The 16,417-nt window shown below is 39.4% G+C and overlaps 3 protein-coding genes across 5 annotated transcripts in view; 1 reads left to right on the forward strand and 2 right to left on the reverse strand.

Moving 5' to 3' along the window:
• The window catches only part of LOC118226804 (GTPase IMAP family member 7-like), a 43,197-nt gene extending 42,499 nt beyond the window's left edge, over positions 1 to 698 (reverse strand). For 3 of the 4 annotated variants that reach the window (XM_035416720.1, XM_035416719.1, XM_035416718.1), the window contains exon 1: positions 382 to 698. The gene's annotated coding sequence lies outside the window, so the exon portion shown is untranslated. The remainder of the gene's footprint in view (positions 1 to 381) is intronic. The other variant, XM_035416722.1, reaches the window with a different exon arrangement.
• LOC118226786 (GTPase IMAP family member 4-like) overlaps positions 1 to 7,562 on the forward strand; it is a 65,876-nt gene extending 58,314 nt beyond the window's left edge. The window contains exons 5-7 of the mRNA XM_035416680.1: positions 4,976 to 5,160; positions 5,965 to 6,062; positions 7,557 to 7,562. Of these exons, the coding sequence (XP_035272571.1) occupies positions 4,976 to 5,160; positions 5,965 to 6,062; positions 7,557 to 7,562 (289 nt within the window). The remainder of the gene's footprint in view (positions 1 to 4,975; positions 5,161 to 5,964; positions 6,063 to 7,556) is intronic.
• LOC118226803 (GTPase IMAP family member 4-like) overlaps positions 1 to 16,417 on the reverse strand; it is a 115,506-nt gene that overhangs the window by 63,910 nt on the left and 35,179 nt on the right.

Consider the following 16,417-nt stretch of genomic DNA (forward strand, 5'->3'; position numbering starts at 1 on the left):
GAACATAATACAACCAGACCACTGAAACAGCCATATTTGCGCTTTCACACTTTTAAATCACGTTTTTCTTCTGTAAAATGCGATCGTAATAAGGTCCTCATTTGTATGTCTGCAGCAAACAGCATAGGAGTGACTTCCCAGTTCTTTCAGTATGTTTACAAAAGGATATTTGTGAAATAGAGGAAGACTTTATATTTTAATGTTCCTGTTGACCAGAACAGGCTTGCCACCTAGCTTTAGCTTTTCATTTTTCCTTCTGTTAAATGTTACACTTTAGTCATGTCCTATCTTTTCTTAATCTGTATTTCAGTTACAATAGTTTTAAAATCTAAGACATTTTAAAAAATAACTTAAAAAGAATGTTAAATATGATTTACGTACCTTTACCTCTTTTTTTGTATGCGTCTGTCTTCTACAGGAACTGAACAACGAAAATGAAACTGAACACCGTTACTCAGTTCTCCATACTTATACCACTTTTGCTTTAGCCTACCAAAGACTCAATATCATTGCAGAGATACCTGTCGGAATTTTAGTGTCCAGACGTGATGTTTGGATGAAGTTTAGACTTGTTATTGCATCTGTGCCATCATAAACAAGGATTGTTTTCCTTTTTTCTATAGAAAGGAATTCAGGATGGACTCTGATTGTGAAGCATGCAGCATGAGACTTGCTCTTCACTTGTGCCATGCTCAGTAAGTTACTCATCTTTCAAGTAGGAGGAACTAACTTGTTCTCGCAGCAAAATGGAGGGAAAAGAATCTTCACGGAAATCGGGTAAGGAAAATAAATAAAATGATATTTGGTAGGACTAAAAGTCAATAGCCAGGCATGCATTTAATTTCTCATGAATTTATAAAATTTGTCCTTAACCTTGACTTACAATACAACTAAATGTTTTACCAATTTTCTTCACACAAATAGTTTGGCGCTTTTAGTTATTGCTGAATTCATTAAGCTCTGCTTGTTAAGTTGGAAACCGGGCCAAAGACCGAGCAATCTGAGCTTGGCTGAGCAGGACTTTAACCCAAATTTTAAAAACTGCTTTACATTTAATTATGCAGCAAATGCTCACAACCAAAGCAGCAGAATTTTTTTAAGGTAAAAACTACATAATTTATTTACACAGAAGTAGTAAATGTATAATCATACAATGAAGTTCCATAGTAGGTGCAAGAGGGAGACTTTGCCAATATTTGACAAAAACACCTCAAACCAATTGCAGATTATTCTATTAATGCCTGGCCTTCTTCCACAACCTTCGGTTTTCACAAGTAATAGATTGCCAATTTATTAAAATTCAAGAAACACACAGGTTCCTGATTATGATTGTACTTTTACCTCGGTCCCTAACTAAGGCACAAAATGCCGAATGTGAATGTCCAATATGAAACCAACTTTACCTCGGTAACTAAAGGTTGGTGTGTTTTCAGTCTTGAAAGAATTGAGGAAATATTGGGTAGCATTGCTTTGGAATACATCTTATTTAATTTCGGTGAGGCAAGATAGCCTATATTGTTTGTAGTACCGTAACTTGGCGTGATATCAATACTTTTAATGGCTGGCCTGGATTTTGACAGTCTGAATGAATGAGTTATAGACGGTGTATGTCTTGTACGTGTGAGGAACTTGGCATTTTTGTACGTTGAAAACGTGTTTTTGATGAGATATTAGTACTTTACCTTATCGGACCTGTGTTTTATAGTTTTTCCAATGACCTCCGGTATGCACTTATTGTAGGTCGCTTTGGGTAAAAGCTTCTGACAAATAAATGTCATGTGATGTAACTTAGTTGTCGATACTACTAGGAGCCTACATTGCGAAATGTATTAATACCGTCAGCCTGCCAGTCCGGGCTACTGTATTTTCTTATTATCGAATTGTCGTTAATTAATTTGTCCGTCCTGCGAAGATTCCTCTCCCTTCATTTGGCTTTTATAATATTTTGATTTTCAGCAGAATCACTGTATGTGTTCTACTGCTGACTGAAAACACTCGGCTCACCCAATGCTGAACTTTATCAAGGCTTTACTAGCCACACGTATGCTAAATATAATCCTAGATCGGTTTCAATCAGCATTTTCCCTTAAATAAATAAATAAATAAATATATTCTCGAAGGGTTTTTGTATTAACGAGCGCGAGTCGGTGAGTTCAGAAATAACTAATAGTAAAACTCCGAACAGTTTTTGTGAATAAAAATTATAAAGTTCAAATTTATTTGTAGATCAAAGTTAAGGACAAATACTCATTGAATTCGGGCCATAAGAAAGTAAATCCACGCACGCCTGGCTATTGTCTATTTGTCCTACCAAATATCAATTTTTTTAGCCTCTCACCTGATTTCTCCCTCAATTTTGCTTTGATAAAAAGTTCAGTTCCTCGTGTCTAAAAGAGAGTCCACAACAGTGAATAAAAGCCTAAAGTCTTTAAAGCACTCAAAAAACTCGGCCACACCCTGAAAAATTGTAAAATGTATCTGCAGTGATATGGGATCTTCTAAAGCAAGAGGCGATAGATTTGTGTGACTTGACTAACAGTGTGCAGTTTTAATCTGAACATTATTATAAACTGACAAAAGCAAGCATGCACTATCAAAATAAAGGTATGTTAATTATATTTAACCTTATTTTGAAGTTATATAAAATTGATTTAAATGTTAAAACTGTTATACCTGAAATATGGAAAGTGTTTTTATTCCAATACTGGGAATAATCCCCGTGCACAAGAGACCTTAAGACCAAAAGCAGATCAAATAAAACCCAGTTTAGATCACTGTATGCGACACAAGACTTGGATAAGCTACAAACATTTCAGCACAAAGTAATTAGGACTGGAAAAAAGCGGAACTCTTTGCCCACAACCACCTAAGATACATTTGAAGAAAAACAGGGGAAGCATTTGAAGAAAAGAATACCTTGCCAACCGCTTGGGGGTGGACCTGTTATTCTTAGGGGTTTGTATGGCATCCAGTGGCACAGAAAAGATTGTGCAGGAGGAAATAAGAATAAATACAAGTAAATATCAACTAATCCTAGATGATAATGTGAAGTAATTGAAGGGGGGGAAGAGTATAGACATTTCAAACAATGATCCAAAGCGTACCTCAAAATCAACAATGAATTACTTAAAAGAACAAAAGATTAAAGTTCTGTAATGGTCTTCACCAGAGGTGGAAAATCCAGGTTCACAAAAAAAAAAAAAGTAAATAAGCGAAATTTGCTGGAGTTCATGGGTGGAAGAAACACGTGACAGGACTAACACAGGACTGACCCATCTGGCCTTCACAGTCCCCAGACTTGCATATTATTGTAAACCTGTGGGGATATCCCAAACATGTAGTGCATGCAAGAAGAACAAGGAATGTTTCTGTACCATAAGTCTTCTGTCAGGGCTGAACAGGAAGCCTTGCTAATTTGCCAAAATATATCCAAACTAACAGCAGAATGATTGCTAGTCCCAAGTGACTTGATTACCAGTATGCAAAAAATTTTACATGGCACCAGATCTGATTTCCCTCTTGTAGGCTGACTGACATGCTATGCCAAAAAAAGTCATTTATAACATTTAAAAATTCTTCCTTACTTTTCCCTTGTCCTGTCATCAGTGCCCAGTTAATAGTGGGGTAATTGAAGTCACCCATAATAATAGTCTCACCTTCATGACAAGTTTTATGTTTCCAAAGAGCATTGAATTCACACTACTGTCTGATGCTGGCGGGCGGTAACACATGCCTACTGTAAGGCCCTTTTCATGTTCTCCTATGAGATTAATCCAGATATCCTCTCTAGGCAATTTCTGCAATTTCCTGGACATTAAACCCTCTATATTATATTCATCCCCATCCTCCTCTCCAAGCCATGTCTCTGTAAACCCAACTATGTCATAGCCCCCACTATTCATAGCAGCCCCAAGTTACAAAAAATTCATTTTTATACTTCTAGAATTTAAACAAAGACATTTCAGATCATTATTTCTACACATCCTCTCCTGTTCCCTCACCCCCTGCCCTCCCAAGCCACCCTTACCAATATTTTCCTTTCAAGAGATTTCATTAGTGTTCACACCATTATAGGAAGTATTGACAGTGTTCATCTGGGCGGTCTGCACCTTCCTACCCTTCTTACTCTGTGACCTCCCTACCCTCCAAGTCCCTACTCCCTAAATACCTGCCTGGATATTGTCATTTAATGCTACCAGATATCATTATCACAGTACAACATGCTTACTAAGAGGGATTTGCTGGGAAGTGGGAGTGGGTCTGGCAGTGGCAGTGGCTCTGGGTGTGGCTGTGGGAGTGGATATGAGAGTGGGTGGGGATGTCGGAGTGGGTGTGGAAAATGCTGGTCTTATTGCTCCTCTTATGACATTTTCTCATCACATCCAGGTTGTAAGCATTACTTATCGTCACGTCATACTTGAAGTTCTTGTAATTACCCTTAATTATATTGAAATAATGACACAAACTATTTCTTTTTAGGAGTTATCTGTAGAGCAGGAGCCATGTCGTCCCTGAGGCTTGTGCTTGTGGGAAGGACGGGGTCTGGGAAAAGCTCGGCTGGAAACACCATCCTCGGAAAAAAAGAATTTAAAGCAGGTTTAAGTTTCACAACTGTAACACCTGATTGTCAGAGAATAGAGGGAGATGTGGATGGTAGGGCAGTCACAGTGGTTGACACGCCAGGCGTGACTGATTTAAAGGTTTCTAGGGAGGATGCAAAAGACGAGATTGCAGAATGTTTCCCAATGAGCGCCCCAGGGCCACATGCATTCCTGCTGGTGATAAAATTGGGCCGGTTCACACCAGAGGAGAAACGAGCAGTAGAGGTGTTTGAAGAAATGTTTGGTGAAGATGCTTTTGAGTATACTATGGTCCTCTTTACCCATGGTGATCAACTGGAGAACACTGATGATCTAGAGGCCATAGTGAAGAACTGTGAGGAGCTCACATATCTTCTTGATAAAGTAAATTTGAGGTATCATGTGTTTAATAATAAAAAGAATGATCGTACTCAAGTAATTGAACTCCTGAATAAGATTGATAAAATGGTGGGTGAGCGAGGACACTACACCAGAGAGCTGTTCCAGAAGGCAGAAGAGAAGAGAAAACAGAAACAGGAGGAGGAGCGCTTGAAGAGACAAGAGGAAGAACTCAGACAAGGTTGAGTATTTTGTAACGAACAGTTCACAAAGTGCAGGGCTGGTATATACTTGACATATAATGTGAGCGTGCATTCAATGTATACTATTTACAGGTCACGAAACACAGCATATGTTTGATCAGAAAACCAAAACATATGCAGTACATTAAATTTACTTTGCTAATATTGTTCACTCTTATACTCTTTTTCAATCTTATGTTTGTATTTTACACATATAACACTGTAAAACCCGCCATGGAATTGCAGATAAAGAAATAGCAGTGCCCCCTTGTTATACCAGAAATTTAAAAGCAAGAGCATAATTTGGAAATAAGTCTGGTATAAGGTATGAAATAAAACATTTGACCATATACATTGGAAGAATGTTGTGAGTTTTTCAGAAACCAATTTTAACATGACAATACAGGAAGTAATTAGCCTAACAACATAAATTATAATTATAACATTAAGATTTATGCATTTTAACCAGTACACTGCAAAAAATAATTTGTGCTGTGCTCATAAGATTTTCTAAACACAACCTGATCCCAAACTAATTCTTTTTAGCACCATGAAAATCTGTGAGTGCTTTCAGCCTGAACAATAAGTGCTATGACATACTGGACTTCCTGTTGGATGTCTGACATAAACTTTTTTTTGTTCTGTTTCCCTTTGGACAATTGCAAGTAATCTATCTGTTCTGGGGGTTCTTCCCTTCTTTTTTCAATACTAAAAAGAGATGTGGATGTGTTAGAAGTGGACTTTTTTGGAAAGCAAGTCCAAGTTTGCAGGATGTACACTAATATAAAATCCTTATTTTACAGAATGGATGAAACCATGGGAAGGCAAGGTGGAATCAAGAAAGAAGAGATGGTTTAAGACTCTTCCTTTAGTGTTGGGGGCAGGGTTAATTGTAATGCTGGTGATCATTACATTACATTACATTACAGGCATTTAGCAGACGCTCTTATCCAGAGCGACTTACACAACTTTTTTACATAGCACTTTACATTGTATCCATTTATACAGCTGGATAGATACTGAAGCAATGCAGGTTACGTACCTTGCTCAAGGGTACAACGGCAGTGTCCTTACCCAGGAATCGAATCTGGGACCTTTTGGTTACAAGCGCAGTTCCTTACCCACTGTGCCACACTCCGTCCCAAAGGCGTGCAGTCTGAACAGTGTCAAATTCCCTGGTCTAGACTTATTTTCCCCATTTCTTGGTGCTGTCAATTTTTTCCTGTTCAGTAAATGTGCGCCTGTAATGCACACATCAGGGGTTGCATGTTTGTTTTTCAGTATAAACTTCACCTGTGTGTTATTTTATCATACATTCATGTTGGGAGACAATAGTCTACAATTAATAGTCTCCATAGTAATACCAACCACTCCCGATTAGTCTGCTGCTAAGGATATACGAGAATATATAAAGGTATTACGGAAAGGGAAAAGAGTTTAGGTAGGAGGAGCTATAGGAAATGAAGGGGAAAACTAAGAGGAAAAGAAAACTGTGAACTGCCACTGTTGGACTATAGCCAAATGGTAACAGATGGCTCTGTCACTCTGTGTCATCTCTAAAAAAAGTTTTGACTCATCGGTCTGTGGAACCTTATCTCAATAGGCCTGGGGATCATCCAGGTGCTTTCTTGCAATTGTGAAATAAGTATTGATGTTTCTCTTAGTTAGCAGTGGTTTCTGCCTTGCTAAGCTTCCATGAATTACATTTTTGCCCAGTCTCTTTCTTATTGTGGAGTCATGAACACTGACCTTAGCATGAGGCTAGAGAAGCCTGCAGTTCTGCAGATGTTCTTCTGGGATCTTTTGTGATTTCCTGGATAAGTTGTTGCTGCACCCTTGGAAACATTTTGCCAGGCAGGCTACTCCTCGGAAGGTTCACCACTATTCCAAGTGTTCGCCATTTGGAGATAATGGCTCTCACCCTGGTTCCTTGGAGTCACAGAGCCTTAGAAATGGCTTAGTAACCCTTTTCAGAGTGACATATTTCAACAACTTTGTTTTTTTGTCTGTTCTGGATTTTCCTTTGTTTGACCATGGCATGGTTTGCTTGTAGAAACTTTGTGGTAACTACAGTATTTCTCATTGATGATACTGTAAGGTTCAATATGAGTGAGATTTAGATTCAACAGGGCTGGCTGCAGTCAAGCCTGGCTGTGTTAATTCAGCTGAATGTAATTATTAAATTTGGTTAATTGGTTGATTGAGTAACTAAATGGGAATTGTTGTTTTACATGGTAGATATGGGTTTTTGATAACTTTTTTATTAAATAAATGAAATAATAATTTAAAAACGTGTTGCGTGTTTACTCAGTGTTCCTTTGTCTCATATTACATTTTATCTAAAAATCGGCATGATAGTACTTCCTTCTCCTTTCCCATGGCCTCTGTCTTTCAGGTATGAAGAACAGTAAATATTATCAAATCAAACACGGAGGCAAACAAATATTTACAGATATCAGATGAGAAGATAAAGTAATGACATTGGTTTTTACAGAAGACAACACTCAGGCATCCATTTTCTTAGGAAAAATGTTGATTTAAATCAGGCACAGGACACAGTAGTGGAAAACCGGTTGAGGAGGGCTTTGCTCATGATTTTTAAAAACGTCTTTACATTTGGCCATATAGCAAATGCTCTTCACCAGTGCAAACAAAGGGCTTATGACAAGTGATAGCTGACGATAGCCGTTGGGGGGGGGGGAGGGAGAACCGGCACACTGAGACAGACAGTTCGGTTAACCAATAGAGAAGCTGCCACTGGCTCCCAGTGGCAGAGGCTCCTCCCTTTTGCCCCAGAAAGTACGTGCGTTCGTCCAGACTAGGGCACCCCCATCTGTAACTGGATTATGGACTTCCTGACGGGCAGGCCTCAAGTGGTGAGGATTGGTAACAACACCTCATCCACTCTGGTCCTCAACACCAGAGCGTCTCAAGGCTTCTGCCTCAGTCCTCGGCTGTACTCTCCGTTCATGCGTGGACTGTACTCTCCGTTCACGCGTGGACTGTACTCTCCGTTCACGCGTGACTGTACAGCCATACACAGCAACAACCAGATTATCAAGTTCGCAAACGACACCAGTTATCGGCCTGATAAGCAACAACGACGAGACAGAGTACAGAGATGAGGTAGTCCAGCTGACGCAATGGTGCAATGACAACAGCCTTGCACTGAATATCAGCAAGACTAAGGAGCTCATCGTGGATTTCAGGAGCCACCGAGGCACCCACTCCCCCATCAGCCTAGACGGTGGAAATCGTCAGTTGTCGCTCAATTATTGGACTTACAATTGCACTGGGCACTCTATACAGCAGGCAGTCACTCTCACTGTACTGCACTGGTCACTTTATAACATTCTTGCGTCATCTGCCAGATTGTTGCATTAGGAGTGCTGCTATTACTATCATTATATTGTTGCATCAATATTACATTTTTTCCATTACTAGCTTATTGTATTTATTAAGCTACTATCATTACTGTACTGCACTTGGTCACTTTACCACTTGCACCACCCGCCATAATGTGCCATAGTATTGATAATTCTTACTTAGTTACTTTCTACTGTACTTATTGTGTACTTACTTTTTATTTATTGTTGAGAATCTATGTTTAGAATTTATACTGCAGGAACGAATGGGGAGTAAGCATTCCATTGTACTTGTTACAATGGCAATAAATAATCTTGAATCCTGAATCTTGAAGAAGAAAAGAAAAGAAAAAGTGTAGAGAACAGTTAAGCCAGAGTTCATCTCTCGTAGCTGCTGGAGGACTTGACGAAAGTGGACCCAAATGGCAGAGGCGTTGTGGTGCAAAGATAAAGACAGGGACCAGAAGGAATAGGTTTGTGACTTCCTTATAATATCAGAGAGTCCAGGAGTTTCAATCACTCCAGCTTCACTGCTTGGACCCCTAATAATCCTAACAAATACAATAGGGTTCCACCAGCTTCGCTGCTTGGACCCCTAATAATCCTAACAGATGCAATAGGGTTCCACCAGCTTCGCTGCTTGGACACCTAATAATAATAATCCTAACAAGCCAGGCATACATTTAGTAAGGAAAAATGTTGATTGAAACAAGACAAAAGACCTGGCCATGGAAAACTGGTTGTGCATGGCTTTGCCCATGAATCTTAAAAACTTCTTTACATTTGGCCATGTAGCAAATTCTCTTCTCCAGAGCAACAAAACTATTTAGACAAGAGCTGATGGCAAGTGACAACTGACGGTAGCCATTACAGTTTTTTGCGATTGCTTTGACTCATTTTGCACAACAGAGTTTCAATGTGCAAAACTCTTAACACAGAATGCTATACTGCTCAAAATGTAATATATTTGCCTCTCCGCTGCATTTGGCCACAGAATTTTAGAGTGCCTTATCCACCCCTGACACTGCTGGGCTGTAATGTCATCGCATGCCTCACCCATGGCCTGAAGGAGCGTTGCCTGCTCATATGGACGCCTATCGTATACCTTCCACCTCCAGGCCACCAAAACTCCTCGATGGGGTTCAGAAAGGGGGAGTAAGGTGGAAGAAATTTTGATCGGAACTCTGGATGGGCTGTAACCAGTCTCGCACAGCGAATGCACGATGGAAGTTTACATTGTCCCAGACAATGATGAACACCATCTGAGCATTTGGCTGTACGAGACGTGACCCCAAGCAGAGGGTCACAAGCCTCAATTCCATTGCGGGAAATGGCAGCACACATTGACATGTTGGCTCCACGCTGTCCCGGAACATCAACAGTGGCCCTCTGCCCAATTACATTCCAGCCCTGATGGTGGCGCTTGCAGAGATTAAATCCCGCTTCATCCACGTAGGTGATCTCACACTGCTCTGCTCCAGCATCAATGTCCATCATGCTCTGAAATATAAAACACATGAGCATTACCGAGATAAAAATAGACCAATGCTTTACTGTATGTACAATATGCAAAACAAGGTTATTTCTATGCACCATATTGTAGCACTTTCCAAATATCAATAAACTTGCTATACACATACCTGAACATATTTCACCCTCAAAGCCTTCACTCTATCTTCATTCCTTTGGAAAGGCACCAAGTAAATTTGTTTCATTGTGATTTGGTTCTTTTTCAAAATTCGCCCAATTGTTATTAGGCTGATTGAGTGGATGTTTTGGAAGATTCCGTTATCTGCCAGAATGTTTTTTTTTGGATTTCCTTGATCTGTATGTCATTTCTTTGAACTGCCATGTCTACTAGTGCCCTCTCCTGCTGGGCAGAGAGAAGATGGCCACGTCCTCCACCTGGTGGTGCTTTTTCAGTTCTAAAGTACAGTAAAGATTACAATTACAACAAAGATAATTCACACCAACACTTTAATATTTATTGGGATGGCAAGTATGCCATCCTGCCAAGTTACGCCTTCATACCTATACAGCACTTTTCAGGGTTCCCCACAGATATAACCACAACAGCCACAGACACTCAACCCTTTAAAACATCACATTCTGTACATTCTGACCCCGTTTCAACAGATAGATTTCATAAACAACTTCACATGCCCACACAATAAAGCCCCAAACTAAGGGGATTTTGCATTTTCTTCTTCTTCTTCTTCTTCTTATTATTATTATTTTTCCTGCCACCTAGGCAGATAATTTCCTCTTTTACAATAACGTTTTCTTACGCTTATATTTGCTTTATCAAAACTCACTCACGGCCACCCATATGCATTTCATGATGGCAAATGTATTCCTTTTATTAAAAAGTTACACCAGTTCACCACTGTGCCATTTCTACTAACTATATTTCTTCACTTGGGTACCATACAAAACCTCCTTATCAGCAAACGCCACGTTTCTACATTCATGTTACCTTGCTCTGTTCTCTATCTAGCCACATACAAACAATTATTACGTATGTACGTTCTGCAACTCCCTGTTAAAACATCACATTTAAAATCATGACTCACTCATAATTATAACTACTAGTACTGAACATGACAAAAGCTCACCAGTGCAATAGATTTCACATGTTACTTAACCCTCCACTTTAACAATTAGTGCTTTATATAGATTGTTATATATACCATTCGATAAGGAAACTAAGCTCGCTCATGGTCACTTCATTTACTTTACACGATAGTCTGTGATCATGTCAGCCTTCACCTACATGCCCATTCTGCTAAAAGCATATTGTTTCAACTACGCAATTTCATCATTCCGTCCTAATTTCTCTCACACTGTTGTTATTTTCTCATATGCAATGCCTGCTGGGACATATGCGTCTGCTCCTATTCTCCACTATCAAGTTTTCCGGTTCTAGCTTAGCAAAACAGCGAAGAGGATTCCTACCTGCAGATAAGCCTATCAAAATGCCTTATAAACCTTACACACACTAAAAGTACATCTCCAAGAAATAACAGACAACGGAGCAGGCCAGAAGGGTACACAAGTTGCGACCTAGGGAGCTCTAATTCTACGGGCTTGCTGATTCTTTTGTCAATCAAGGCTCGTTGGATGGCCGTCAAATCCGTACATACACTGGCCATATTTCACCTGTGTTTCTGATGCGTTTACACTTACGCCACCGCACCCTTTGTCACAGCCACTGTTTTACATATATAGCAAGCCAAAACTGCTAAACGGTACACGTCATCAGACTGTACAAATTCACACAAGGATAGCCATAATCCACAACTGTTTCTTACACGGTCACTTCGCATTTCTCAATCTCATAATAAAACGCTTTGCAAAAAGAAATGATATCTCATAAAAAACACGTTTTCAACGTACAAAAATGCCAAGTTACTCACACATACAAGACATACATCATCTATAACTCATTCATCCAGACTGCCAAAATCCAGGCCTGCCATTAAAAGTATTGATATCAAAATGACGCCAAGTTATGGTACTACAAACAATACAGGCTATCTTGCCTCACCCAAATTAAATACGATGTATTCCAAAGCAGTGCTATGCAATATTTCCTCAATTCTTTCAAGTCACTGGTTACAGTTCAATTAGAATAAATGATTCGATGATAATCAATGAGATTCAGGTAGGAAGTGATTTTTAACGATTTCTCAGCAGGGGCATCATATGTGGAGGCTGCTAGAGAGCTGAATTACATTCTATAGACTCGCCTGCAGAAAATGGAGCATCGCGTAGTTCTGGCAGGTCACGAGAGTCAAGCACTCCGGCCGAATCAGCTGATGGCTCAGCTGAGTGATGTTCGCCTATCACAGTACATTCACTAACAGGGCGGTCTACTTAAACAGGCTCCCTCTACTCATTCGGCTGCTCCTCCTGCATGCAAGCGCTGCACGTTGCTTCGTAAATCCCCTCCACCACCCCAGCTCCATCCCCATGCGTCAAGAATCTGCATTCTCCATTCCTATGTGTTAAGAAGTTGTATTGCTCCATCCTTATATGTTAAGACATTGCATTTGCTCCATTCATATGTGTTCAAAACTGCTTGCTGCTGGATTTGTTCTGTGTGTACCCCCTAAGGGGGGGTTTGGCTGCTGGCCTCCCGGCCTTATCCACGCGGGCTGCGTGGTTGGCGGGAGAGCTCCAGAACAGAGCCATACCGCCAAACATAACTGTATTGCCTTTATTGTCAATAAAGTTCTACTTGATGACAGTGGTCCTGACAGAACTGCAGATAATTCTCTGGTTTCACCAGTTTAGCAATAAACAAACCTGCAAATATTTCTTGTGCATCAGTTCGCCTATTAAACATGTTGGTGGTGTTTTTTTTGTTCAGGTCCACTTCAGTTTATTTTATTTCCAGTTCCATATTTTCACGTCAAATGAAGTACGACACGTTTCCTGCTAGCCTACAGTGCACTCTATGGTTTAACTCTGGCCTACCTTACTGTCCTCCTCCTCCCCCCCCCAACACACTCCTTTTCTGTTCCACACTTCTTCTGCAAGTCTTTAAACTAATAAACTAACCCTCCTGCAATCCCACTCCTGGGGTCTGGTCTCTGTCAAACTCTGGAACTCACTCCCTCCCTCTCCACAGCCGTGATCATAAGGTGCAAGATCACAAATATGCCATTTGAAAGTCAAGAGAAAAGAAACAGCAATGGTCCAACATCTAGTATAAAGCCATCCCAGATGAGTGGAGGTTGTTATAGCAGCAAAGGGTGGACCAACTCCATATTAATGCCCATAATTTTGGATGAGATGTTGGATGTCAGGTATCCACATACTTTTGGCCATGTAGTGTGTATATATATATATTGGCAGACAATTGTAATTCACCATTTGGCTATTCTCAGCCATAGGAAGCTTCAAAGTGCTCGCCCAGCATAGCCTGGTGATCAGACCGGAACTGGGGAGTTACATCTGAGGTGTGTGTGTGTGTGTGTGTGTGAGAGAGTGTGTGTGTGTGTGTGTGTGTCAGAGAGGGAGACCATGCCCCTGCCCCCTCCTCTTTTTCACTAGTTAAAATATGCAGCTTTCCTTGAGTTGGGTCAGTTAGTTTATGGGCAATTTGGAAAAAAGTAGTTTTTGTAACTGTTGAAAGTGGGCATCTGAGTCCTCTATCTATGTCTGGCCTACATTCATCTCTGGACTTTTGGAATATCCTGCTGTCTTTTGGTTTCTGCATTTTGGATCACTTTGGGACAATAAGCTATGGGTTGGTATCTTCTTTCATTCATTTCTTGTGTGACTGTCCATATCTTCTGTAACCTTTGTTAATTGTTTTAAGGTAGTTTTAAGGTAAAATGTTTAGACAAGACGTGAATATTTGTTGTAAAGTAATCAATGTCTTAATTTCCGTCTGGTTTTCAGTTGTAGAGTTTGATAAAGGTTGATCAAAAAGTTTGCTCCGCCTATCACTGAATTCGGCAATTTGATTGATAATTGATATCTTTGATAATAATGACCAAATTAGATCAAATAAATATATTTCACATGTTAGGTAAGTGAGGTGTATTGACTGTTGATGCACTTGTGTTTGGGATTCAGAGTGCTATACGTCAATGAAAGTGTTAACGGTTAAAACTCCTGGGTTTGTAAAATTAAACATATTTTAATGAATCCTCACCTTGCTGACTATATATTTATATATATGTATGTAGCATACATCAGCAGTCTCTTTGCAAGCTGCACATTAAATATTATACAAGCAGACTGTCTATACGGTAATTGAAAATTAATAAAAAGAATGTTAAGAATAATGCATATTTAATTTTTTTGCATCAGCATATACATAGATTACATTTTTAGTACATTAAACAATCATACATCACAGCTCAGTGAAGTAAGAGTAAGCACGTTACAAAAAAAATGGTAAATGACCAAAAAATGTTCCAACAAATTATCATAACCTTTTACATCAAAAGAAGAGATACAGATTTATTTTTGTTTCTGCATTTAATCATCTCTTCAGCAAGTACGTTACAGTGTCCCATGATGCTTGCAATTGCTCTGGATGCATTTAGCCTTTTGCATCATAATAACAACATCAACTATGAACTGATGTGTAGCTAGAAAGCTAAATAGTAAGCTAGAAATATGCTGCTGTTCGCCAGCTAGCTAGGCATTAGACAACTGTCTAGCAAATCTAATAATAATAATCTTTTTGTATAGCACTTTTGAAGACAGATTTCTAAAATAAAAATAATAATCAGATAATATAATAGAAATAAAAAAGAGAAATTAATATCAAAAGAAAATTAAAAGTGATCTATACACAGCATGAAACAAGAACAAAAAATAAATGAGTCAAACACTAAATGAATACTTTCCGATAAAAGTACATTTTAAGAGGCGATTTAAAAGAGGACACAGAGTTTGCCATGTCTGATATCCTCAAGCTGGCTGTTCCAGAGCATGGGGGCCCTAACAGTCTGTTAACCCTTAGGCCTCTTTTTCAAGATTACAGAACAGTCAAGAAGGCTCTTCCTGAGCACCAGACTGCACATCGGTATATATGGGGTTACAAGGTCAGAGATAGCTAGGGGCCAGACCATGTAGTGCTTTAAAAGCAATGAGTAAAATGTTTTAATCAATTCTAAAACAATACAGCATCCAATGAAGAGTGGCTAAAAAAGTGGAAATATGGTCCCACCTTTTGGTTTCATTAAAAATGAAAATATTCTATAATATGTATAAATTTACTGGCAAAGCCATTAGAAGAGTTATCAATGTGGATATCAAAATCACCACAAATGACAATCCTGTCATAGTACAATGTAATAGAAGATAAACATTCTTAAAGATCAGACAGTAAACTGGAATTAGGCAAGTATGGCATCATATACAATATGTTCAACTAATTTTGCTTGAAGGTAAAAGCTAGCAATAATTGTTGCAAGCTAGCTGCAGTTACATTGGTTGCAATGTTGGCAATTTCCTCTGCTAAACAACCATGCTATTTACAGTTTATCAGACTTGATCTGGATCAGACTTTCTGTCAGTAGGTCACCTGTCTTTACATGCCACACTGACTCCTGTTCAATTGCAGGTCAAGTCTGCTATAATATCATACCTGACTGAACGGTCTGTTGCTAAGGACTCATTATGAACATAATGAGATAAACCTACCCCAACTACAGTAACTCGTCACCAAAAACGTATAGGGTACATGAAATTCAGTATTGACTGCAGACTGCTGGAATGGGATCCCATATATCTCAGAACCTTGTGTAGAAATATTTGTATGGATCGGGTAATTGTATTGTCATTTTAAACTAATGTACAACATTCTGCCATGTAAAACCTGCTGTCTAAGATCCTAATAAAGATTTCCCACATGACTTCTCTTTCGTTTCTTCCCCCCTCCCTTCAAATCAAACATAATCCCTTAAATCAAAAGTTATGATGGTTTTGATTTTGTTGATTGAATAAAGGTCTTAAAGCAGAAGCTGTACAAATAATTTCTGTTTTCTCTCTGTATTTTGAATGTTTTCCTCAGATGATAATCCTACCACTACACCTGTTATTGTTCTCACCATACCTGCTATACCTGCTCCTAGTAATGCCTCATTCACTGCTCCTTTGTTTCCCCCACTGCAGCTCCTGCTACGCCCCCCACTGCAGCTCCTGCTATGCCCCCCACTGCAGCTCCTGCTGGGCCCCCCACCGCAGATCCTATTGTACCTCCCACTACAGCTCCTACTACTGTTCCTACTCCTCTGCCAATTGCCAAAATTGGAATATTATAAGTACTTACAAATAAATTATTTTTTTCTGCCAGCTTTCTGGTATTTATATCCTCCTTTTTCAATTCCAACCTATTCTCATATCCACCTTTACTCCTCAACTTAAC

Source organism: Anguilla anguilla, chromosome 5 (genome assembly GCF_013347855.1).
Source record: "Anguilla anguilla isolate fAngAng1 chromosome 5, fAngAng1.pri, whole genome shotgun sequence".
In the NCBI taxonomy this organism is placed as follows: domain Eukaryota; kingdom Metazoa; phylum Chordata; class Actinopteri; order Anguilliformes; family Anguillidae; genus Anguilla; species Anguilla anguilla.